The sequence below is a fragment of the Lichenostomus cassidix genome, chromosome 4 (genome assembly GCF_008360975.1).
Source record: "Lichenostomus cassidix isolate B80296 chromosome 4, HeHo_3.0, whole genome shotgun sequence".
Taxonomy (NCBI): Eukaryota; Metazoa; Chordata; class Aves; order Passeriformes; family Meliphagidae; genus Lichenostomus; species Lichenostomus cassidix.
The window spans coordinates 23725921-23751420 of NC_139484.1; the positions used below are offsets into that span (position 1 = coordinate 23725921).

The window sequence follows — 25500 nt, forward strand, 5'->3', positions numbered from 1 at the left end:
AGGAAATTGTATCCCAAAATCAAAGTAACATTCCCAAAGGTAAAAGCTTTCTTACTAAAAACTTACTCTTTGTAAGGAAAAGTTAGTCCTCTCTGGCAAGCCACAACCTAACTTTTGCAGCTCTTTGTCTTCCATTTCCACCCCATGTCAGCAGTATTAACCTTCTGTTTCCGTCATCATACAAAGCAGACAAATGCTCACCTTTGGTCTCAGTAACAAGCTGGATAAAGCTGTCTGTCTATATTATCATTTCCTCTCTTTCTACTTAATAGCTGCCTTTTTTGTCTCTAATGAACTCTGCGGTACAGATAGGCCAGACGTAATCCTGCAGTAGGAAAAAATGGCAGAAGTTTTTACCATGAAAGCACAAAGCTCAGTTCTGTACGTTTTATTAATCTTGTCTTGTTGAACAAATAACTATCAAAAGCATACACAATTCTAAAAATGGAAGCTTTCCATAAGGAAAATCCTTCCTGTGTGATGAAACACACGAGTTACCAAAACAGGATGTAGAACAGAGAGCACACGTGCATCCTTACTTCAATTGTTATGGCATTAGCCCTTCCTAGTTGAATTAATCTTTGGAGGGATGCTGTATTTTTTGTTAAAAACAAGTATGCTCTGCTCCTAACTCTATGAAGCCTGCAGAGACAACTGGGCACAGAAGTGACTGCGGCTTGGGAAACAGTCACCTATCAAAGAGCATGGTAAACTCCTAAGCCTCTTACATAAAGATTACTGTCGACTTGAAACGGATTACAGTCAGGGTGGCCAGAAAAGCCCTGAGACAGAAATTAACACCATCTTCTATGCACCCAATGGCTTGATTATTTCAAAATCTGGTGAACAGGGCTGAGGACAACTTATACCCCATCTCATTTGGCACATTTCATGAGTGGATAAGAGCAGTTCTGGAGTTCTGAGATTCAGACAAACAAGCAAGCCCCTCCTCTTCCCTGTGCTCCACCCTACACAGACATAGAAAGGAAACATTCATTTTATAATGGCAGTATTTATTTACATGAGACAACGTTTACACAAGTTGAAAAGTTGTTTCAACAGGAATCCAACAGTCAGTGCTGACTTTTAAGATTTGATGATGCACTTTCAGAAGACCTTCATGATCACTTGGGACAAAAGTACCAGGAATCATCTAAAACAAACAAAAAAAATACAAGAGTGACATTAGTTCTACATAACCAGCCATACACAAACACTTGTAAAAACACATTCTGCCCTTTCAGCTATACCCCCTCCCATAACAATACTGCTGTGTGAGCTCTATCCCCAGCCTGTGAAAAGCATGGCCTCAAAATAGTATCTGTTCATTTTTAGAGTTTGGCTATACCAATCCTGCAACAACTTACAACATTGTTGTGACCATCCCTGGAAAACATCAAAGATCAGGCAGATTATGTTCAGTTGTCTGTCAGAGGTCTGAGATCTAATACTTTGGTAAATAAATGCTATTTATTGGCATGCTATATAAAGGCAAATGGAATGCAAATTGCTTTCCCATGACATGGGCTACACAGATGTTGCTTCACAAGCAATTTGGAACTTGGCTCATGACTAAGTTTTAACTTAGTATTTCTGTAACTCCCTCCATCTCAAAAAGTATGGATGTCTTCTCTATAGTGCCTGCCAGTTGAAAAATCTTTTTTCAAAGTAGTTAAAACTGAAAATTTAGGATGCATTCTTATTTCTTAAAGAAAAACACATGTTCTGTTAATATGAAAAATAGTCATGACAGTAAAAAGATAGAATTTTGTCTTTAGAACTTACACTTGAAAAGTAGGTATAGTTATGTCAATTTTAGGAAAAGGAGGTGTTTATTTGATTAGTTAGCTACTGTGAGGAATAACAAAACCTGAGCCAAAGCAACTTATCTCCTTTAAAAAGGATAAATGTCATGTGTTTGCCTTTTATGATCACTAAGAGAAAAATTTTGTCTTCTTATCTTTTTATGTGGACTACACTTTTACTCAAAAGTAATCTCCCACAAACCATCCATGAATTTCTGTTCATGTTCTATTTAACAGGAGACAGGAAATACTATGTAACAGGATGTAACTATTATAATTTTCGTATAAACAAGATTGCCTGTTTTCAACAGTTTTCATGTCAATTTTTAATGCCAGCAATTAAGAGAAGCCATATGACATCTGAGAAAAAAGGTACCTTCTGGGGAAACAGAATCTCCACTCTTAAATGCTGGTGCCTAAAAAAGAGAAAAAAAAAGCAAAGGAAAAAACTCCAAACCAACATATCAGTATTTACTTAAGGTTTCACAGGTAACACCCAAACTCAAGGGTATTTTACTGCTCAAGAGATATCAAGAGATATTAACAAAACCAGAACTTTCTGTTGCCCCCACAGGACAATATTCTACCTTACAGATTTCTCACCCCCACTGTAAGAATTTCTTTGAGGCTGATAAATGACAAAACAAGTACATGAACAATGAATGACAGATTAACACTTTACCTAATCTAAAGGGGATTTTTGATGACTGTATTATCTTTGAGAATAACAGGATTTGTTGTATACATACTAAAGAGCAAAAATGCCTTTCCAGTTACTATACATGTTTCACTGTCAGATATGTACATGAATATATACACACACAAAATTAACATTAAATATATGGAAACAATTTGAAATAAATGTGTGAGGATACTCTTTTACAATTCCATTTTAACAGAATAGAATTCAGTTCTGTGGAAAGTGACCAACTGTTTTAAAATTCAGGTCTGACATTTCAAAGCTGGATACGTCACTATTCAATTACAGTAGAGCACAGCCTGTCTTGTCCTGTAACTTAAAGGACAAAATTAAAGATGCTTTTAACATATCTGGAAGCACCTGCCTCATGATGAGGATGCAACAATTTTCCACTGCCCTTCCTTAGCACAGCGGCACTTGGGCTGAGCTGCACTGGTGTGACACAGCTTGCCTGTCCTCACAGACAGCATGTAGGGAGAAAGGCATTCAACAAACTTTCCTGCTTAGATCTGAATTATTCCAAACACGTTAGTAAATACACAGATACAGATTTGGTTGGAGATTTTTTTTTTAATTATCAGGAAAAGTCAAATATTTTTCCCTGTAGAACGCTGTTCTGCATTTTATCAAGAGACATCATCTAGCAAAGCTTCCCTAGTTCACTTTCCAGTATTATAAGGAAAGAATTATGTGATAAGTCTGAGAAAGACTTCTCTACTAACTATATATAGATTCTCTTGGATATTTTCCAATTTGCAAAGTCCTTGGCAGCTTCTTCACAGAGCAAGCAATTCTTAGGATTAATATTAAACAAAGGCTTGGCGGTCCTGGTCAGTTTTACAGATGGCAACACTTAAAAAGCTGAAATAAACTGTGTATCTTAGCACTAACATATTCATCTACAAAGCTCTATTCCTCCTGGGTTTAGTTTTTGACATATACTGACACTGCAGCTGAGATAGAGATTAAACAACTTTCAGAGGCTAGAGAACACTAGAAACATTCACCATGTAGAGTTAAAATTCAACTAGATTTGCAGTTGCAGTGCTCTAGTGTAATTTTGGCTGATTCAAATGGTCAGTATGTGCTCTTGTATGCACAAATTACCTTCTATCTCTTTGGAATTGACTGGTCATGGCAATTCACCTGCTGTGGAATCATTCCCTTTTTGCCCCCGGTACAGATGACAGTACACATGCCAGCCATCTAGAAACTCACTCAGTGGAACGAAAATTCCCCAACCCAGACAAGCCATTCTAATTCCCCACCTGAGAAGTTACGAAAGGTCAAATAACTCTGAACTCAACTGGTCTACCTTGGGAACTACCCAATCAAAATATACGAGAAATTCAGATTAGTGCACAATTTGGTAAGCATTTAGTAAGGATACGAATGTTTTCCATTTGGTTCTGTTACAGTTCTCTTGCTCACCATAAAAACTGTTCCACAGCAATACTGAGTGTTGCCTTTTGCTTTTTGGTGTCTTCTTTGGGTTTTTTTTTTTTTTGAGAACTCAATATATCTGATTTACAACAATTATCACCTGCTCAAAAATGCTGCAACTGGAATCTGATGCTGGAAACAGAATTGTAGGGAACCAGCTCCCACTGCAGAAGTAGCTCAGATATTTTGCAGTAGCTGAAATATGTTTCTTACTGTACTTGCATACAAGATCTCTACTTCAGCTTTCATTATTTTGTTTTTATCCAGGAGCTAATAGATGGATATTAATTAGAAGAAAATGTATCTGCTTTTAGTTTAAATTAAAAAAAAAAACAAAACAACCAAACAAAAACCAAAAAACCCCAAACAAAATTCTGCTGCAGACAAACACAGGCAGCTTTCAGTTCAAATCACCATAGCCATTAAAATTCTGCAGCCAACACTCACGTACTTTCACTTCAGTGTGAAAGAGATGAATGTCTGACAACCAAAGCATGCAGTGTAGTGTACTAGACAAAAAGATACCTGCTCAAAATGTGCAAGTCAACCTCCCTGCTTATGTATAGAGTTTGACTGCCACAATTCTTATTTCAAGGCCAGCTTACTTTTTTTCAGCTATCCCAGATTGTCAATTGCATGCAGCATGAACAGTATTTGATAGAGTATTGCATATTTTCCCAGTCTGGAAAGAACCGAGAGACAGCACCCTACAAAGATGGAATTAAAATACTTAGACTGAACTGAAACAATGATGGAAAGGAATGTTTGGAAACAACTACACAAAAACACTATCACTTAAAGAATGTGAGGGACAAAAAAAGAAGTGATACTATTTGATAAGAAGGGAAGCTTTCATAATAAAAAAGGCATTAAAGTTTGATACAAGGTATCTGTTTTATGAACTGACTTTACTAACTTCCTCCCCTCCCCAAAAACCACGGAAAAAAAGATTTGTTACTAAGAACCAAAATAAGGCATACTGCTGTTTTAATAATAATTTACCCTCCATGTCCCAAAGACCAGAGAATGCAAAAGGAAAAAGTCCTTTGCACATTTGTCACCATTCAAATACATCTGGACTTGAAGTTTTAGTTGCATTTAAAGACTCACTAAAAGTTATTCTAAAATTGAATGTATGGAGGAGGTAAATACTTGCTTATAGCTGTGACTGACATGTCTAAAAACATATTTGAATTCCAAACTGAGTTTTTTCTTTTATTTAAAACTTACAGTCCCATTAATAGACACTCACAAATGCAACCATAGAGGTACTTTTAAGGAAGTGCTGAAAGCAAGATATCTGAATAGGAAAAGGTTTATGACACAAACCAACATTTCCTTGCAACTGACAGACTTGCTTGTGACAAAACAGCATCCAGGACTATGCATTCTTACTAGAAATGCTGTTGGAATGTTAACTGCACAGACAGTGGATGGCATGTCCTTTGACATCTGAACTTGCATAATTGCTGACTATAGAGGGAAATCACTGGGTGCTCTGACAGCCATGCACATGTGCAAAATACATGCTGCACTCGTGGTCATGAGCACAGGCTCAGTCAGTGTATGTTAGAAAGAAAAAGTAATACTTGGGGGCACTTCTCTCCATGTGATTTCTGGTAACCTTGCTTAATTTCTGGCATCCAGACTAGCATATTTTAAAATGGAAAAAAATTCTCTTCTACTAACATTTGCACATGAAAGCATCAAACCTGCAGGACATTTTTCTTGCCTGAACAGGAAACCTGAATGTTTTAATTTTATGTTAATTTTCAGAATATGACAAGTATTCTCTAAGAAACATTCAAATAAGCATCCCCCTCTCTTGCAGCATTGCATTCAATTATGCAAGTAGACAAACAAAGGATCTGTTTAGTGATTAGGGACTACAGTCAGCTAGTCAATGAGTTCTAACACTGGGTGGTAACTCATGGCAACAGGGGAGACAGAGAAGACAGCAGGCTAGATACAAATAGCAGTCCATCTTGCTATTCAGGATCAGAAGAAATAGCACTGCAGAGGGACAAAAAACAAAACAAAAAAACCACTCCACCAGAACAGTAATGAACCTGCCAGAAAGCACAACTGGACCACTGCAATGAAAGGTTTATATCACAATGCTTACACTTCCCCCATATCCTTTGTATTCCGCCTTCTACTTAAATTTTTGCTTAAGGACTATTTCAGTTTAGCTGCTTTATTTCAGTTTTGGAGCTCTGAACAATATTTTTCAATTAATCATTAAAAAAAATAGAGGGAGGTGGAAAAAAAAGTAAATATCCTTACTGACTGCACAATCAATCGGGCATCCTCCTCACTGCAACAAAATGGGCTGCCACTCACCAAAACATTTGTGCTGAAAAATAAAATTAAAAACATGCTTAATCCATCAGTGGAAAAGAGCCACACACAATTAAGCACTTACAGAAAAAAAAACCTCATCATGTATAGAGCTCAGAAATGTGTATCTGCAAGAAATGAGGAAGCCAAAACCACAAAGTAATGATGGAAGGAACAGGTGTGTGGAGGGGTGTTCTTTGTTTCTTTGTTTCTCCTCAAACCTCTAAGTTTGAGGAGATTTTTAGGCTGTGTATTCAGTATTAATGCAAGCAGTGCTCACACTCAGTGCTCCCGGCTGCTAGCTTGGGTACAGTTCAGAGAACCACAGTCAAGAAACTAAATCCACCCAAGAATTCAGCAGAAACAAACTGGCACTTCCTGAGAGAGTGGAGGAACACCTGGATGGCTAGCAGAGATTATGTGAGTATACCCACATCTCTTGTGCCATAAAGGATGGCCAGATTCTGTGGCAGATCATGGAAGGTGTCCCTTCAGTAACCTACCCTTCAGTATCTAAGAAGGGAAAACAGGCCAAAATCTGCTCCTCCAAAAAGCAGCAGATACCCATAGTACTTCCAGACAAATTCTGGGACCAAATCCTTTGCAGAAATGTTTCCCTATGAATCCAAATTCCTTCACACCAAAAGTGAGTTGATCACGAGTTTTTAAGGTCCTACAGAATAAACTGCAAGAACTTCAATTCCCCAAATCAACAGAATGAACAGTGACAAAAGGACCAAGATTCTCGCAGAACAATCCTGAACAAAGACTCTGGGGCCATTTCTCGAAAACTTAAGTAATCTATGCCACATTTATATAATCAATATATTTTGGGAACCACTTACCACTACATCATCATCATACAAGGTGCAATTAGTCAATCAATCTCTATTATCAATTAATTATCAATCAAACCCATGAGTATTCTTGTCATCTCAAATAAAAAAAATCTAAGCAGTTCATGGACAGCTGCAACATAATGAATAGTACCAGTACTAGCACAAGACAAAGAGCTAGAGATGTGACTGGATACTCACCACTTAACAGTACCTCCATCAACTTTTTTATGAAGCAAAGCTTTCCAGTGTTCATGGGTGGATTTAATAATTTCAACAGCAAAATCCTAGTTTACAACAAGGAAAGTTTTGTAAATTAAAATGTTATTAAACAGAAAAAAAGCCACAGAACTAGTTTATTAAAACATACTATTTCATGTGTTACCTTAAGGCACGTCCTTTGAGGCCTCATTAAATTTCTGGAGACTATAACACCCTTTTTATAAAAAGAAATTAATTTCACTATTTGTCAAATATACTGGCAACACATTCAGGACTTTCCCTCAGTCTGCAGCCAGAAAACACAAATGCTACCTGAAAGAAATGAAATCAGCACTAGATGCTAAGGAGATCCCTGCTGCTGTAGAAAACTGTACCAGGCCCTAAATGGGATCAAGTGTGTGAGCTGTGACTCCACTGTTACAGATGCAGGTCAGGTCAAACTTAGGGTTTCCCCTCTAGTGGCAAAATTTGCATTTATTTCATTAATGCAGAATCATATACTTAAGGATTTGCAAGAACATAACATGTCAGCTGCTTAACAGTTTCTGATTGTTTGAAACAAAAATAGTGGGAGTGGGGATGGGATGAAAAAGCTTCCAAAAAATAAAGTAAAATAAGCCCTCAGTGTCCAGATGATGACTGCTAGGCTCGCTTGCAAAAAGCTGCCAACCGAACATTCACATTTGTTAACAAGGAGTGACTTGGCAAAGTGCCACTGGAACATTGTGAACTACACCAGAGCTGCTGGAGCACAGCCACAGCCGCCTCGCCACATCCTGGGTCTCTAGAAATGCTTGAGAATTATTCAAGTGCTCCAAACCAGCTATCTCAGAGCATTTAGTGCCTCCAGGCTGAACTCCAAAGGCCTGACAGGGATATGCTGTTCTACTGTCGCTCTACAGAGCAGGAAAACCTCTAAGAGCAGTTCCTGGGTCAACAGGGGAGAGATCAGGTTATCAAGCCTTACAACTCGACACCTGGTTGATTTAAGAGAGTTTTAGTGCAGAGGGGAGTCAGGGCATCTCTTCAACCAGGCAAAACATGTGAAGTTCTCTGTGCTGGTTAGAAGGCATTATGTAACTCTGATAGCACCCTGCAAAGCTGAACTGGCTGACACATGGACATCGTTCAAGAGAAACCTGTGATTCTTTGCCAAGAATAATTTACAGAGAGCATGCAATACCCAAGCTGCAAAGCAATTTTACTCAAATCACATGCAATTTCTCAGGAGAAATCCAGGTATTTTCTTCAACAAAGTCTATTCCTTGGTCCAATCTCCTTTCAAACACCCACAATTTTTACTGTAGGTAGTTTAAAAAGTCATTCATTTTTTTCTAAAAACAGAAAATATCTTTTTGGCTTTCAAGCCAAAGGCTTCAAATGTTTTTACATAGAATTACCACAAAAAAGTATACCTTCAGCAAATTCCAAATACGAAAAAATCTGCAACCAATTGTCTTAAACTGCATACCCTTTAAAAAAGCCAGAAAAATTTACCAAGACTGAAAAAACACCTGAGAAGACAATCTGTTCATTCCTCTGACATGGAGAATGAAAATACTTTGAAAACCACCTACAAACACAGAGATGTATGTGTAAATCTCATCAGGATTAGGACAATTTTTTTTTTTTTGCAGACTTTCTTTAATTTTAATTTCTATGCATTTTCCCTGAATACAATGGAAGGCAGCAAACATCATTTAATCCTAGCCTAATAAATTGTATGCAAAAGTCCCTCCCATCAAAATTATTTCCATTAAACCTCCTTCTGTACAATTCCAAAAATTCTAGGACATATTATAAAGGTCACATGACAGAATGACACCTTTTTAATTTTGCATTATCTTCACCTTGTCTTTAAATTCTCCATTGAAAGCAAAGTGATTTTCTGGTTTACCCTCAGGGACTTTATATAATTGGAACCAGTCAACTGTAGCCTCAAGATAACCTGGTTTGTGCTTCTTGACATCATCAATATCTGTAGGTTAAAAAGATTAAAAAAAATAAATAAGGACTGATCATTTTTACTGACAGGTTTCACAGCATCAACTTTTTAAAGTTTCCTAAAGGATCTGCAGGAATCTGCTTTCACTGAGTACTTTCAAAGTGATTGGTAAACTTCACTTTATTAATTTAGCTGCCCATATTAGTTGCCCTTATGATTTCACAACCACACTAAGCAGGTAAACCAGTCATCTCCTGTCCTTCATTAATTAAGACCCAAAGGTACAATGAATAAAAGGACCATATTTGTGACAGGAGAAGGAAATTCCGTATTTATCTAAGTAGGTGCCTCTTGCAATGCTTTGATTATTCACTGAGGCAATTTTTTCCTCCAGCAACTGCAGGGGCTATGAGCATTTTTTGATAATGAAAGAATAGCTATAAAAACAATTTCAACACATGGGTGTTTAAACCAGAACCTTTAAACAAAATACCAGCTTGACTTGTCAACATTATATTAAAAGGCATCCCTTTGCTCACATTATTTCCAAATTCATCCCCTTCAAGACAAGATCGACACGTGCCAGGAACCCTAAACACTAATTTGACTGAAAACCTTGTGGTATCTGCATATTCACAGTGACAAACAATTCTGCCTCTACAATCCCAATGTACAAAGATGTGACAGGACACAAAAAGGAATGCATTCCACTTGTGGGACACCCTTGAGAGGCAGAGATGAACACTGCCATGGTGTGTACAAAGAGATGAAACAGCACATAGTAATTCTGCTTGGAGACTACACTGCCATATCAAAGATGCAGTTTGTGATCCTACACCCTTACCTGCATATAAAATTTGCAGGTAAAATTTGAATGGCCTGTCCTTTGAGACCACCATCACTTCTGTCACTTGCAACGGTGTGCTCCTATCAACCCCTTGACAAATTAACTCTCTGGCAACATGTTTACATGGAAAAGCCTTCAACACTTTCCTAATTATTTTGATGTAATAAAGGATTGTGTCCTTCCCAGAAGCCAAATACTTTGTAACTGGTGTAATCCTCTCTTTCTATTTCCTTTCCACAGTCACTTCTGATGGAAATGGGAGCTGACTTTTTACTGCTGCAGTCTACCAACTATTTCATAACCTCACTCTGCTCAGGCCACCTTCCATGGCATTACTCTCCTTCTCAAGTGTTTTCCAAGTCACTCACTCATGTCTCACTTCCTTATTCCTTCTTGCTCTCACTCAATACTGCTTGGTTACTTCATTATCTTCTCCCAGAGATATGGCTCACTTGATGACATCTCATTGGCAGTCATTTCTGCTAAGATACTCTTTTGTCTATTCAGTCCTACAAAATCAGAATTGCTTAGTCCATGAAATTGATACCTAGTCATGTGCTTTCCATCTTTAAATGTGCTTCCATCGTCTAAATGTCATTTTAAAATTTCATTGTGAACCTGAAAAAATACATTTAAGTATTTCTGAAGAGAACAATTAGAGAAGAGAAAAGGTCTTGTGCTAAAGACGATTCAATTCTCAGTAGACCACCAAGAGAGATGACATGTAGACTGAACTGCAAGGCCAGTCCTATGTGAGAAGACACTCTGAGTGTTTATAGCCATGTCATGGATGCCACTCCCAAATTCCACTGTATTACACACTACCCAAAGAATAAAACATCAAACCTTGAAGAACCCCATGTAAAATTTTGCTTTTGCACACACGTAACAGGACTACGTGTTTATGGACTCAGAGTAAAACACATTTGAACTTGGCTGCTGGCCATCTGTCTGTAGGAGATCAGGGAGTTTCACTGGCAGAAACCCAGAAAAAAAAGCAAGGGCACATAAGGCTGTGCTAGAGGCAGGTCTTTTAGCTGGAATACGTGTTTAAGAGCACAAGAAGCTTTTCACTAGGGTGGGTGGGTGAGACCAACCAAGAAGGAATTATTTAGAAAAGGGTGGGATCTTGGCTGGAGGCAGAATGCTTCATTTGGGCACTAATAAAACTGCAGCTCCAATTCAAGTCAGTTTCAGGACTCCAACGTATCATCATCTTCTCTCCAAGCAAGAGAGAACATCCCTCCTCCAACTCGAGCCCTTGTCATCTCCTCGTCTTGTGAGGTTTGAACTCACAATATCTAACACTTGTTGAAGAGACAGTATCTCTTCAAGTCTGTAAAGCAAACAAGTCTGCTGCAGCAATTTCCTTGGCTCCCAGCAGTGGACAAACTCCAGACCTCCATCTCCAGACACTACTTAAATCCAAGCATACTTTCTCACACTGCTGCTCCTTTCTTCTGGTTCCTGCTCCAGCAAATGTCTCTCCTAACTCTGCTTCTCCATTCCCCCTACTCGGTTATTTGCCTCTTACTCCCATAAAAACTGTTCATCACTTGGTACTTCTCCATCGGTTGTCCCTTATTTATAGGTTTTATTTATACTTATTTGAAGGACTCAAATATTAGAATAGGCTTTGGGACAGACTTTCATTATCTCCCTATGATAGGGATTCTATCTTCATGGACAGAATCATCTCCCTGAATTTCACACTCTCTCTACTGGAAAATACCTCGCCTAAGTAAAAAGACTAAACATAATCAGACTACAGCATTATTTGGATGCTAGATATTCTGGTTTTGAGGACTTAAGAAGAGGGGCATTGGTTGCTTTTATTTCCTGGGTTCCTTGCAAGTTTTCCTCCTTCATCCCTATGCTTCACTATTCTTTACTATAAGGACAGCTACTGAAGATCAAATTAAATTTAAAAGCTTGGATCAAAAAAGACTCCAGAACATCTATATTACAATGGAAATTGGTGGCAAGCAGAAGAAAGGAGTGCAACAATGTAACATAACAAAACAAACCTACAGAAAGTATCAATGCTGTTGCCTTGGAGTCACCACATAACACAAAATATAAGTAAGCACCAGCTCTCGCATCACTCAACAGTCACCTCGCCAGTTCATTAAAAGTTACCACTGAAAAACTTGAAAGACAATTTGTCTTCCACTGAAATCTAAGCAGCCTCTTTGGGATATCAGGGGGAAAGGAGAAAACCCATACTCAGAAAAGTAAGCAAAGAAAGGTAAGAGAGATCACAATATGCAGTACAGTCATTTACTACACTGGTATCTATAGAAGATAACAACAAATTATTAATATTTTTAAGAAAGCTAACAACTTAGATGTCTTTTCTGCAGTGAACACTGTTAAGACCCTTTTTCTGGCATTGGCTGCTTATCTACCTTTAGAGCTATGTACTCATACTGATGTCAAAAGGAGCAGATTTGGGAGTAGCAAGCATGTACATGGCCCAAAGCAGTTTCATCTCTGCCAGCAAGCCCTGCTCAAAGTGACAGAGCAGAAGGTCAGTCTCCCACAGGTACATTATCAGCATGTGCCCACAGGGCTCCAAGTGGGAATTTCTCTGTACTGCCTACATACAACCATAGGTCTCATTTTTCTGGGCACCAAAGTTAAGCACCAAGGGTTAAAAAGAGACAGCTGATGACATTAAGGGTTGTAAGTTCAGTGTCCATAAGGAAAATCTCTGGAGGCTGGCACCAAGAACTGCTGCTAGCTCTCTGTCAAGGGAGTGAGCCAATGTGAATGCAAATCCCAAATCTTGCTGGCTTTACAGAAGAGAGCAACAAAAGCATTTATACAAAACTACCATTTTTAGTACAACAGATGCTGCTTCTTGCAAGCAAAGCTAAAACAACATGTTTGCAGCAAGCTTTCTAAACAAGGTCTGTGGGAAGAGAGGACATATGTTTTTAATAACATCTTATAAACATTTACAGGAAGCAGCAGCTACATTCCATATAAAGGCATTTGGTGTATTTTGTGCAGGGGGTAGGAAGGGAGCTTTGGTACAGATAATTAACTTCTTTATACTGAGTGCTTACACAAATCCACAGCGAAGGTCTTCTGCGCCTCTGCTGCTTCTCTGTGAATAAATACTCTCACATGCAAAGGTCTGTAACAATATATGGTACAAAATACACAATATGCCTTAGCTTTTACCATTTTGGGTTTGATCACTTAACCCTATCTTGAGATGCATATTGTAAAAGCAGCACAGTTAACGACACAGCACAGTTAACTACAGCAGTGCCAACAAATGGCAGCACAATAAAGCCAGCAGACATCAATTGCTGTTGAATATATCCTGGCATCTCTCCAGTGTGCAATGGCAGCAAAAATGGCTGCTAAGATTCCAGGCCAGTAAATCACCTCCAAAATGCCATCCAGCATACATGATTAGTCCAATTTGCTGAAGGAGGACAAGATGACCTTTTGAAAGTCAGACTTCATAAGCTGCTTCAAACATAATTCCTGCTTCAACTACCAGTGATTTTTAAAACCTCTTGTCCAACATGAAGATACTACATACATTTAGACCAAATCACAGCACAAAAGTATCACTCATCCTTTTCAACCCCTAACTAGTAAAGTACATCAGACATTATAGTAATATATTTGAGTATATCCAATATAGTAAATTCAATCCAAACTATGAGATAAGAAGACAAGCAACCTTTCTACTCTAAGAATTTACTTCTCCTCTTGGCTATTTCACAAAAAACCAAAAGCAACAAACAAAAAGCAACAACAACAAAATAAAGAAAGCAACTGCACCTTTTACACCACTGAGATTTAGTGTTTCAGCCTGCAAGGAGTTTTTAGGTCCTTTCCCAGAGCTGCTTGGTGTAAAGTTGCTCTGCCAGTCCACTAATGGCCATCTGCCTAGCAACTGTCTAAGCCAAAATACAACAGCCACAAAGACAGATCTTACTGAAGTAGATAAATCTGAACATGTTTACTTGTAGTCCAAAAGAAACTTTCTCACACAGATATCTGCATCTGACATACAGCTTGTATTTGGTGAGAGACTGTCCCCATGCCGACCAGAATTAAGTACTATTATTTCAAACAGATTACTTTACAAAGTCAGCCCAAAAAGACACTAAGTCCCTGCCATTCCTACTGATGACACAGTTCCCACTTAAATAGGTGCTAAGCATTGCTTATCATTCCTGTGTATTGTCACTGTAAACTAGAGTTTCTCACTGCTCTGCATGAGAGACAGAGTTCCAGGCAGGGTTTCCAATTTAAACCAGTATTTATCAATAAATGCCTGCAGGACACAGTCCAGTGGAGTGCTATGAATAAACAATGAGAAGCACTCAGAAGTTGTGATTTCTCAGTTCTGAGTTCTGTGAAGTCTCAGAAAAATCAATTGCACTTATGAGAACGATCACAATCCCGGAAGGAGAATATCCCGGGTACCTGGGGTGTGCTTAAAGCAGCAAGAGGAGTTAACACACAGCGCGGGCTCAGGATGGGGTTTGCAAATAATCACCACTCTGGTGTCTCGGAATTGTCTTTTCCAAATGTGCACTGGGGATTCTGCACATACTGAGCTGAAAGCAAATGTGGTGATTCTCAGTCCAGTTGGAAATGTTTAACAAATGATACAGAAGTGACTGGACAGGATTAGAAGGCAACACTTAGCCTCATCTTCCCCAGGAGGCCACCACCGTAACACAGCAGCATATCAATTACTGAGGGAGAGACTGGTTTTATCTGTAGCTGCCATCCCTTTATGCTGAAATAATTAACAACTTCGGGAAGGGGGAAAAACAAGTATAAAAGGACATATTGTACTGCCTGCTCTGACAGATTTGTTTGTTTTCAGATTGAAGAATGATTGCTGTTAAACACTGCAAGCCAGTCATGTTTTGTGAAAGCAGATGGGGGCTTTTATTCTCCCCCATTTCTTTCTTTTGTAAATCTTGGGCTGCAACTCCAATTCCAAAGGGAAATCATATTAAACTGGATAAATACTTCTACACTTCTCTGAATCTCAGGACAGTTCTCTTCTTGAAGTTTTGCACATATTCCCTAATAAGAAAGGATGCACACAGGAATCAACTACAGGCAATGCTCATTCCTCTCACTTCTTTTTCTTTTTTATTTTTAAGACTAAAGCTTACTCCTCCTCCCCTCCCAAATAAACTAAAGCTGTAATAGAGCTTTAGACAAAAATCAGGCATTACCTGGGGAAAAAAACCAAAACCAACCGAAAAACTAGCAGAAAGCTTTCAAATACAGTCAGTTAACCCAAAATAATAAAAAATATTGGAATAAACTGCCATTACAACAAAGTAGTTTCGCCCCTACTTGGTAGACTCCCCCTGAATTCTTTCATCCACTTTTCTGACCACATTCTCTCAGAAATTGCTAGGGAGAACAGGTAAGTCTTTAAGCAGAACAGTGTCTAGAAATGAAGTGCTAATCACTTATCTTTTAACTACTGACACATATAGCATTTTGCTGCACATTACAGAGTGGTTTAAATTGATACTGACATTAACAGCAAACTATTACTTACTCTTTCCTTAAGCTGAACTTCTTAATCTCTAACTGTCAAAGTAGTTAAAGAGTCATAAACACTATGTAGTAATTCATCTGCCCAATGATTTTAATCAGCATCAACCCAAGAGTTTCCTTTTCCTCATCTCCTCTTCTCCCCTTCTTTCCCCACAAGTATTCTCCATGTGAAAGCAACCTGCAAGAAAACTGAGAATGAAGGGCTAGTCCAGTGACATACTTTACATTCAGAAACCATGAAAAAACCTCAATGGCTGACAAACACAATGCCTTAAAAAGCTACTGGACTGCTCTATTGCTACAGAAACGCCACTGCACTTTGGTGCTCCATACATACCTGATGGTATATGTGGTTTTTAGACTCCTAGAAATTACTTTTAGACAAACCTCCTCATTTAATTCTCATGATTCCCAGTAATATTCCATTTGAGGAAGCAAACCTCCATTTATCCAGAGAAAAACTGCACTTTACCTGTGCTGTAAAAACTTCCCGCAGTTTTAACACATCTGCAATCAGAATTACACCTCACGTGCTATCCAAATGGACACACTTCAGTACTCAAGTTTCATTTGGATAACAGAAGAACAATCACAGGGAGGACAAGTCTGAGCAGATATTTCCCCCTGCACAGCTAGTCATCATCAAGGCTGATCAGGGTGAGCTGCATTAGCAGTTTACTTTGCAAATTTTCAAGCTAAAAGGTGAAACCTAATTGCTCATACTAAGCAACAAACTCTGGAAGCAATCTTCTTAAAAGTGGCAAGACGTTAGAAATGTACAGACTTTTCAGAATGCAACACAATTCCTGCAAATATACAAGGAACAAACACTTTTAACAAGGAAAACAGTAGTGTGCTACATAATATAAGTGGGTAAATATGCCCTATTACACAAGAGATAAGCCAGTAATTATTGGAGGTCACTTTCTAAGGCAGTTGTGTTTCAGAAGTCAAAAGACTTCCTGCATGACAGGTCCCCTAGAAAATACAGGCAAACCATTTTAAAAGTTTAGTGTGAAAGTACATATGCCCTCCTTGAAGGAAGCACCTGACTTAAAACAACAACAAAAAGAAGTCTTGCCTTTCCACTGTCTGCCTCTTCTTATCTGGGTGGCCTAAACTCAGGTACCATTCTGCTGTGCAAGTTTCTGACATAACTGCATTAAGAAAGATAAAAATACTTGCCATGGATTTTCTGAGCTTCTGGGTCATCCGCACTGATGGCAATTATCTTCCAATCTGTCTCTCCTTCATCAACAAGAGCTAAAACACCCAAGACCTTCACCTGAACAATCTCACCAGAAGAACGAACCTGAAACAGAATGTAATGCCACAAAGAATTGGAAAACAACACACAGAATTTTTTACCTTACAAAAAACTAGTTTTACATTTTTGATCAGCAGGCTGTAACAGAATTACAAGATAGATCTGCAAACCCAGTACACATCTATTTAGTATTTCTAGCCTTTCTCCTACTGTTATTATTCTCCAATCCTCAAATCTCCAGTCACTATTTATTTAAGTAGAAAAAATAGCTAAAATTTTTTTCCTTCCCTTTTACCCTAGTTCCCCCACACTTTCTTGGTCTTTCCCCCAAACTGCAAGTCACGAGTGTCTCATACTCATTTTTTAACTTCTTCCTGTCCCTTTACTCTCTACTTTCTCAATTCATGGTCCTAATTTCTCTCCTGCTATTCCTTCCTCTGGACTCCAATATACACACACAGAGCACGCTCCCAGAAATACCAACACAACAATTTTTGCATTTTCTTAGGAACCTTCTCCCTACAAGCTAATATTTCCGTTATAACTATTTTTGGAACACTTGAAATTAATCTTTAGGTTTCTTACCCCATATAAAGCCACTTTCACTGAGGTCACCAATTTAATTTCCCCTTACCTAAATATCCTAGGAGATCCCTCTTTCAAACTCACCCATTGCATAACCCCATTTTTGATACACAGCACTTCTCCATTCTTTGCTGCCTCTAGATATGTAGAATTTTCTTTCAGTGAGCCAAACCTTTCCTTTATACCTACTAATGGTGTTTGCTGCACCTCTTTTTCATCCATCCTCATACTCCATGACTCCATAACTTTGCAACACTGCAGTAGGTTCCTGTCTTCTCAAGAAAAGAGGATCTACTTCTGTTTGCACCCATAAGTAAACTCAAACCTACATCCTTTGTAGGTCTGACTTTCTAATTTTAATGTGCATAACGCTGTCATATTTCTCCATCTTTCGGCAACCTATTCCTCCAATACTAATAAAAAGAAAAAAACAAAATATATCTTTTCCTTCCCCACAAACCATCACCTCCTTCACCCAAAACTTACTGTCCAGTCCCACAACTTCAGGATGTTGTTCTTTTATTTTCCCTTTCAACCAGTACCAGGAGAAAAATCCTACTTTTTCTCCTCCTTTTTAAAAACCCACCATTTCCTTATCTATTCCCTCCTTAGATCCTCTATTGATACTTTTGTCAGTCCCTAACACTATTAACACTTTTCTTGTTTTCCGTTTGACCTTTTCTTCTGGAAGTTGCTCCCCAATTATTAAGTTAACCTTGATAAATTAAGTTAATCCTGATAAAGACAAACCTTTGAACCTATTTCACAAACGTCAATAGGATCATTATCCCCACAACATCCTGTAATGTTATCCTTCTGGTTTGGATCTTCCCAGGTCTGCCAAAGAAAAGAGAACTATCAGTTACCAGCTGAACTGCAATTACAACTCATCTTACCATTAAAAAACAAAGATTAGTAAAAAGAAAAAAACATCAGCTTTCTGAGAACAGGTTTGCTCAATGGGAGGAGAAAAAATAAACAGCCAGTGGACTGACATTGAGTAACTCATACTCAGGACAAGTAACATGAGGATTACTGAGGACATATTTTTCCTGCTCCAATGACTCAACAGATACACTTTACCCAACTGCAGTGATCAAGGCATCAGAGTTCCCTCAATATGGATTTTTCTAGTTACTAGTGATTGTGGGATCAAGATAGGACATATTACAATTACATTTTTATAATACTTATTAAATAGCATGATATTAGCATAAGTTGTTTTCAAAAACATCTAAGCTTTGAGCTCCTATGCATAGATCTGTTAGCACCCAGTAAGCTTTATAAAGATTTTAGATTTAGGTATGAAGCATTTCTGAGTATTTTGAGACATGTACATTCCAAAGCACAGCTAAGAGTTTAAGAGGCAAGTTTAAACCCCTGCTCTGAGCACTGCACAAGCAAGGAATCCTAGCCAAGTTATACTAACTTAATTACTACGAAAGTACTTGTTTTTACCCTTACTGGCAAGTAATGAGTAACTCATTCTACAGTTGAGAAGCTTTTCTTTTAGAATTTTGAGTCCAATTAAGTATTGTTGAAAAGATTATAAAAAGCTTTTTTTTTTTAAGGAGTTATACTGCTAGCTCCTTCTGTCCATGATCATAACTCCACCTCAGACTTGCTCTTGAGATCTTGACTGATACTGGAAGGCAAAATGGTGAAAAGAATATGTTTAAGTGTTTAGGCAGTAGAATCATTACCAAAAAACTGCTGAAGTGGAATCAAGGGAGAATTTGAACTTAGTACTTATTTTTCCAGTACTCTTCAGAGAATCACTTAGGTTGGAAATAAATTAGAATCAATTAGGTTGGAAAAAACCTTGGAGATCATTAAGTCCAACCTATGCCCTAACACGACCTTATCAACTAAACAGCACTAAGTGCCACATCCAGTCTTTCCTTAAACACTTCCAGGGACAATGACTCCACCACTTCCCTGGGCAGCCCATTTCAATGCCCAACTTTCTGTAAAATTTTTTTTTCTAATGTCAAGCCTACATTTCCCCTGGCACAGGTTAAGACTGTGTCCTCTCATTCTTCCCATGTGGTTTTTATTTAAGGCTGCATTATGCCAGTACTACTGTTCTGCCCAGTCAGACCTCTTCACCTCTAGGTTAGAAGGAAGGAATAGTACTCTTCTCTGCACAGTATAGCAACTACTGCTATGATAGAAAATAGCTTAGTATAGTCAAAAATAAAAATCACTATTATGTCCAGCCCTCCCTGGCTCACCATGTAACAAGGGATGCTGAACATTTCTCCTGAGAAAGTATTCTCAGTCCAAAATAATGCACTTAGTGCAGGAAAATATTCACATTTTCAAATAATTCTGGATTTATACTAAGGAGTGTATGTACTTCAAAACATTAAATGGAATTGCTGATTTCAAACTATACCTACTTCAAAACTTTGTCTACTGACACTTCTGGACAAGAACTTCATTGCTGTATTCCAGCACCTGCCTAGTACCTCCTGTCCAGGGATCAAACACGTAAGCAGATTTTTGGGACTCAACTTTCATTGCTTATACAGTTAAGTGTAAAGAAAATAAATTACTCTTTTCAAGCTCCATCATGTTCTTCAGTACTAATTTAAGTCTAATGTGTTATTCACAGAAATGAAAAAAGTTTAAAACTTTTTATTACACTCAAAATTTCAGCCATTACTCAGGCATTTCCAAGGCCCAAAGTTTTGAATGCGTCATGATCAGTAAAGTCTCACAGTTCAGAGAAAAGCTTAGTATGGCAGTTGAGGTTTAATCTAAAAAAGAACAGCCCTTGTGTTGCTCTTTGTCAAAGATATTAAAAAATCCCAATTAAAATTTATGCTGCAATACATGAAAATCCTAAATGAGTTTTTAAATAAATGCCTTGTTTAAGCAGAAAAGGTCTACTTGACAAAGTATTCTTGAATTGTAGACCACGATAGTTTAATTCTGTCACTACAGTACAGAGATGCAGACTACAGATTTCAGATTTCTTGATCATTTAACTCCTTCATGAAAACACAGCACATATTTACTTCCATACCCAAATTCTGATCAAAATTTATGGAGACAATAAAATTCAACATTAAAAAATCCTAATTTCCAAATATATCAAAGAGAATCACCCCTCTTGCAGCTGATTTGCATTCAGGCAGTATCCAAGATTTACAAGGCAATTTACACAGAAGACAGAAAACTTTCACCATTATAACAAAAATGTTACCTGTGGGAGGGCACCATAATTCCATATATAACCCTTGTGAGGAAAGATATTTGCCACATATCGAAGCTTGCCTTTCTTTATATCATGTTTAATGGGATTCAACGGCTCCTCAGTGGCAATCTAAGCAGATCGTGAAAAAGGGCGAGCGGGTGGGGAGAGGCAGAGAGAGAAGGAGAATGTTAAAATGGAAAGCAACTCATTCTATACCCAACCAGTGAGAAAGATCCATCTGGCAGCACATGCTTGTGGTTTGAGGATTATTAAAAGTACCATAGCCTCACTCTGAATCTCAAGGGTCGTATTCAAAAGGCAGCTTATTAAGGTATTAAATAATGCTGTAAAGTATGCAAGAAAAAAATGAATCTAGAAGAGAAAGTAATAAATTTGTAAGGAGATTGCCATGGTCAAACATAAAAATTGAAAGGAATTTAAGTCAGAAGCTCTTGCACTTTACAGTCCAAGTTCAACAGACATGCAAATGGTGGCACATCTTCCAACAACAGGGGCTTTGACAGCCACAGAGGAAATGTTTCATGTTCTTGCCCTCTGCTCCTTGCATTCCAATTGCAAACATCCCTTTTTTCCATCACCTCTCAGCATGCAAATCCTTTTTCACAAGCACAAATTCTTCACAGTCACTAAATGCCAACTTAAAGCAGATTTGGAACAAGTTAAGCTACCATTTGAAGAGGGCATTCTTATTCCTAAAGAAGCACTCACAGAAGAGCTGAACTACATCTGAACAGTAACATCCTCCCCCCAATCCCATATATAAACCATACACATATATCCACTGCCATAAGTTACCCACTACAGCTAGTTCACACTGTAACCACCCTTTCAACACCCACACCACAGTCCAACCCATGTTAGCTTGGCTCCTGCTTACAAACACTCATCTGAATGCCAAAACATTTGTTACAGGCTCAAGTGGTTACCCTCAAGTGGTGCACGGCTTCCCTGCATAAGCACACAGCCCTTAGTCCATATTCATTTTATATCCCTGTCATTTACCTGAAGAACCACCACCAAAGTCATCCCAAAGGAATTCCACCTTTTTGAACCACACCAACCTGTCACAGTATGTACTTATTCCACAAGTTAACCCTCCCCAAGAGCCAAGATGAAGGTTCACACATTCCTGGTTTCACACTGGTCAGACCTGCTTCTGGTCATAACTTTAGAGTGAAGAGCTCAAACATGCCACCTGGGACACAGACAGAAGTGGAGCTCAGAAATGTTTTTCCTTGATGTAAACTGGGACAAAGAGGAGTAACTGAGAGCAGCAAGGGAAGAAGAGCAGAAACATAACAAGGTCACGAGCAAAAGATCTGTCATAGGGGATCTAGCAGTGGGTAATATTCATCCTAATGCAAGGCTTAACTTCCTACAGTCTCCATTCCATGCAAGGGAATCTCAGCAGACAAGATCTGCTAATAGCAGGTATTAGCAGCTTACCATGGTCTGGACTGAAAGACTGCCAGGACACAATGGCAAGGCAAAATGACTGCTTTAATGACTGATGCAGGAAATTTTAATGATATATTAAAAGTTAAATATTAGGGAACTACATCTAGTCTCCTCCACCAAACCCAGAAAGTCTAAAATCACTGATTTCTGAACTTAACAGGACAAACTTTTCTACCCTTGACATAATGTGCTGAAAGAAGTAAAAGGAGAGCAACCTGAGCTTTAGGCAGAGTTCCAGTAGCACTGTCAACCGGATCCTCTGCAAAAGAGAACTCAACTTCCACAATAAATCATCAGCTTAAAATACAGGGCAAATATCTGAGGTAACCCTGCTTAAAGAGTAACAATTGTGATGGCAAACACAGCTCTGTCATCGGGGAAAGAAGAAAAAAAATTTTTAAGTAACGGCTAGGGAGGTTCTTTGGTACTATTTTCAAAAATTAAAAGAGTTAACAGCTCAACAAACTTCCTTAAAAGCATCTGGGAAGCATCCCTAAAATTAATACAAATGTTCAGGAAGACAGGACATATCCTGGTGAGAGCTGTTGTTTCACAAACACTACAGATGATTTTACTACTTGTAAAACATCTCCCTGCAGGAGTAGATGCTTTCAACCAGTGAGGTCTCCAAGTTGTGGTTTTTTTTGTCATAAGGAAATGCTCTTTTCGTTGCAAATCCATTTGTCATAATTTGGCCTAGCACACTACACAGTGGAAATGATTAATTAAATCATCTGAGTGGAATGCTCCATAAGCAAGCAAGAGTTAGTCTAAATGCTGGACAACATCCTAAAAGTCAGTACTCCAGGACTCTGCTGCAGATATGCTGCACTCGGCAGTCAGAAGGTTGTCAAGAAGCAATGCCCACCTCCTTTTCCAGTTACCACCAGGAAAACAATTAGAACCTCAACACTTCTTATAATTGCAAGGAGAGCACATGCACCACTTCAAACCAATTTTTTAACATAGAACATTTTAATGTGTAAAGAGCAAACTGTGATTAACTCTGACTACTGGAAGCCACTGCATTGTCATAACTTCCACAAATACCTATATAATCGAGGTATTTTTCTTAATTACCTCCAGTTTTGCATTAGTCCAACGAGGCACTTCTACAATCATATTAAACAGGACCTAAAACAAAAAAAAGAGTGACAGAACTGAAAATAAATTCCACTCGGCAATTGGTTTTTTGCAGTAACATAAATTCTTTCCTCTGCATTCAGCAGCAACATACATCAGATTTCTCTGTTACAGCCACTTTTATTTGTACAATTCATTTAGTTCAACCTCCATGGTTCATCCTTTCCTCACCTCACCCGTTTGAGAATATGAACAACAAGCAGCAATGGAAATACACCTGATGTTTTTTGTTCCCATGTCAATATTGCCCTTCACAAAATGTTCAGAACGTCCATGGAATGGTTTGCCACAAGGCAGTGGTTTGGTCTAGTCAAAGAGGATTGGATGTTTCTACAGGACAGTCAGCTTCCCTTAAGCAGTGGAAAGGAGAGTGTTTTGGGTTTTTTCATCCCCAAGGATTTTTTTTCAGGCCCTCCTCTTCTGCCTTATTATTTCTTAAAAACTCATGCAAATGACACTTGTGATTCTCAATCAAATCTGATTGAAGTGAGGCAATACTAATCCAAAAGTGATGGCAGAGGAAGGACATGGACACAGACACCTCACATTTGTGTTAGCCTTCTTCCTAACAGTAACAAAGTGAAAGCTGCTTTAAGAAGGGGTTGCAGGAGGAAAAAACCCAATAAACATGTGAACTTTCATGTTTTTAGAAGAAAAATCAGTAGTCTATACCTTCTTCCTGAGGAGGTTAAAGCAAAATTTTCCAAAGAGAAACTCTGCAACTGCCTTACAATTTCTTCTTAGGAAGCTGAGTTAAGCACTACCCAGAAGTAGGGGATTAATTGAATTGGGCAACCAGACCAAACCACCATGCAAGGTCTAAAACCTGTTTTAAACTACTACAATAACCCCAAAATACCACATTGCCTGGAACATCTCTTCACAGCCAAGGAAAACTCACATTAGTACTAGCAATCGCAGTAGATCAGGAAAGACAATATGTTTTAATGGAAATTTGTAGGAAAAAAATATGAAGTTAAACCAATTGAAGACTTGCATGGACTCTTTAACTACACCACAATTAAGGCTCCAGTGAACCTTTAAATACTTGTATTTTTGCTTTTTGTACCCTGCAGCTGCAACAAACAAGTACCATTACCAGAGACATTACCAAAGTAACAGTCTTATTAAAGTAATTCCAATGGTTCTATGATCACCTCCTCCCAAACAAATCCACAATGTAGAAAGCAAGAAAGCAAAGGAAAATCTCAGCTGTCACTCAGCATTTCTACTGTGAGATCACAAGCTATGAGCAATCCTGACAGCCAATTCCCAATAAATTTAAACTATACTTCCATAAGTACTGTGTCCGTACTGCAATCAGTGGCTTGTCAGATGGAATCACTTTTCTCAATGAGGTCATGACCAAATAAAGTTTATTAAAAAAAAAAAAAGGAAGAAGGTTTCAGATAAGCTCCAGTTTCTTAAAATACACCTTAGGTATATAAGAACAATTGCAACAAAAGCAGAGGGCTCAAAAATGTCAACACCAAGCAAGAAGACAGAACAAAGCAACATACATGCAGCAGCAGGTAAGAGAAGGGTTGGAAGAGAGCCAAATAAAGTCTGCACATCCATCTGGGAAACACTTGGAAAACAGAAATGCACAGCATGAAAACCAGTACTGACAAGAAAGTCTTAGGGAACTGCCAAGCAGGTCGAAGAATTGTTCTGACTGGTAGCTACAGGCAGAAAACGTACAAACTGCTCCTGAAATTATACACTATGTCTTCTGCTCTACCACAATCTCGTATTTTTGCTGTTTAGATGCTGTCATATGCTTTCCTGACCATGGAATGCAAAGGCTTCAGCAGCCTCTAAGCTTGGTTTTCAGCTCTAATTAGTCAACAGTCCAGATCTTCACCAATCAACTGTCAGGGCTGGACTACAACTGGACCAAAATGAATACAATGCTGCTCTCAAATACATTAAAAAATCCACTTGGATTTAACTCAGCTCGAAGACCAGGTCCTCATAATTTGTGGTATCAGTCAAATGTGAATTGTCAAGAGTCTTAAATGTGACAGCCTGGCAGATTAACTTGTAAGCAAAAAAAAAAAAAAAAAAAAAAAAAAAAATCCCCAAAAGTGCTCTCTCTAATGCTAAGCTGCCACAACCATTTACAAA

The 25500-nt window shown here is 38.3% G+C and overlaps 1 protein-coding gene across 5 annotated transcripts in view; it reads right to left on the reverse strand.

Annotated features, from left to right (window-relative positions):
• Positions 1-996: 996 nt before the first annotated feature.
• The window catches only part of PPA2 (inorganic pyrophosphatase 2), a 34227-nt gene continuing 9723 nt past the window's right edge, over positions 997-25500 (reverse strand). For 2 of the 5 annotated variants that reach the window (XM_085058321.1, XM_085058320.1), the window contains 8 exons: positions 23311-23364; positions 20761-20880; positions 18300-18386; positions 16883-17009; positions 9197-9324; positions 7326-7411; positions 6235-6304; positions 997-1153 (listed from right to left, as the gene is read on the reverse strand). In XM_085058321.1, the coding sequence (XP_084914447.1) occupies positions 1034-1153; positions 6235-6304; positions 7326-7411; positions 9197-9324; positions 16883-17009; positions 18300-18386; positions 20761-20880; positions 23311-23364 (792 nt within the window). In that variant the 3' untranslated portion in view covers positions 997-1033. Of the gene's footprint in view, positions 1154-2181; positions 2222-6234; positions 6305-7325; positions 7412-9196; positions 9325-16882; positions 17010-18299; positions 18387-20760; positions 20881-23310; positions 23365-25500 lie in introns of all 5 variants that reach the window. The other 3 variants (XM_085058323.1, XM_085058322.1, XM_085058324.1) reach the window with 2 other exon arrangements.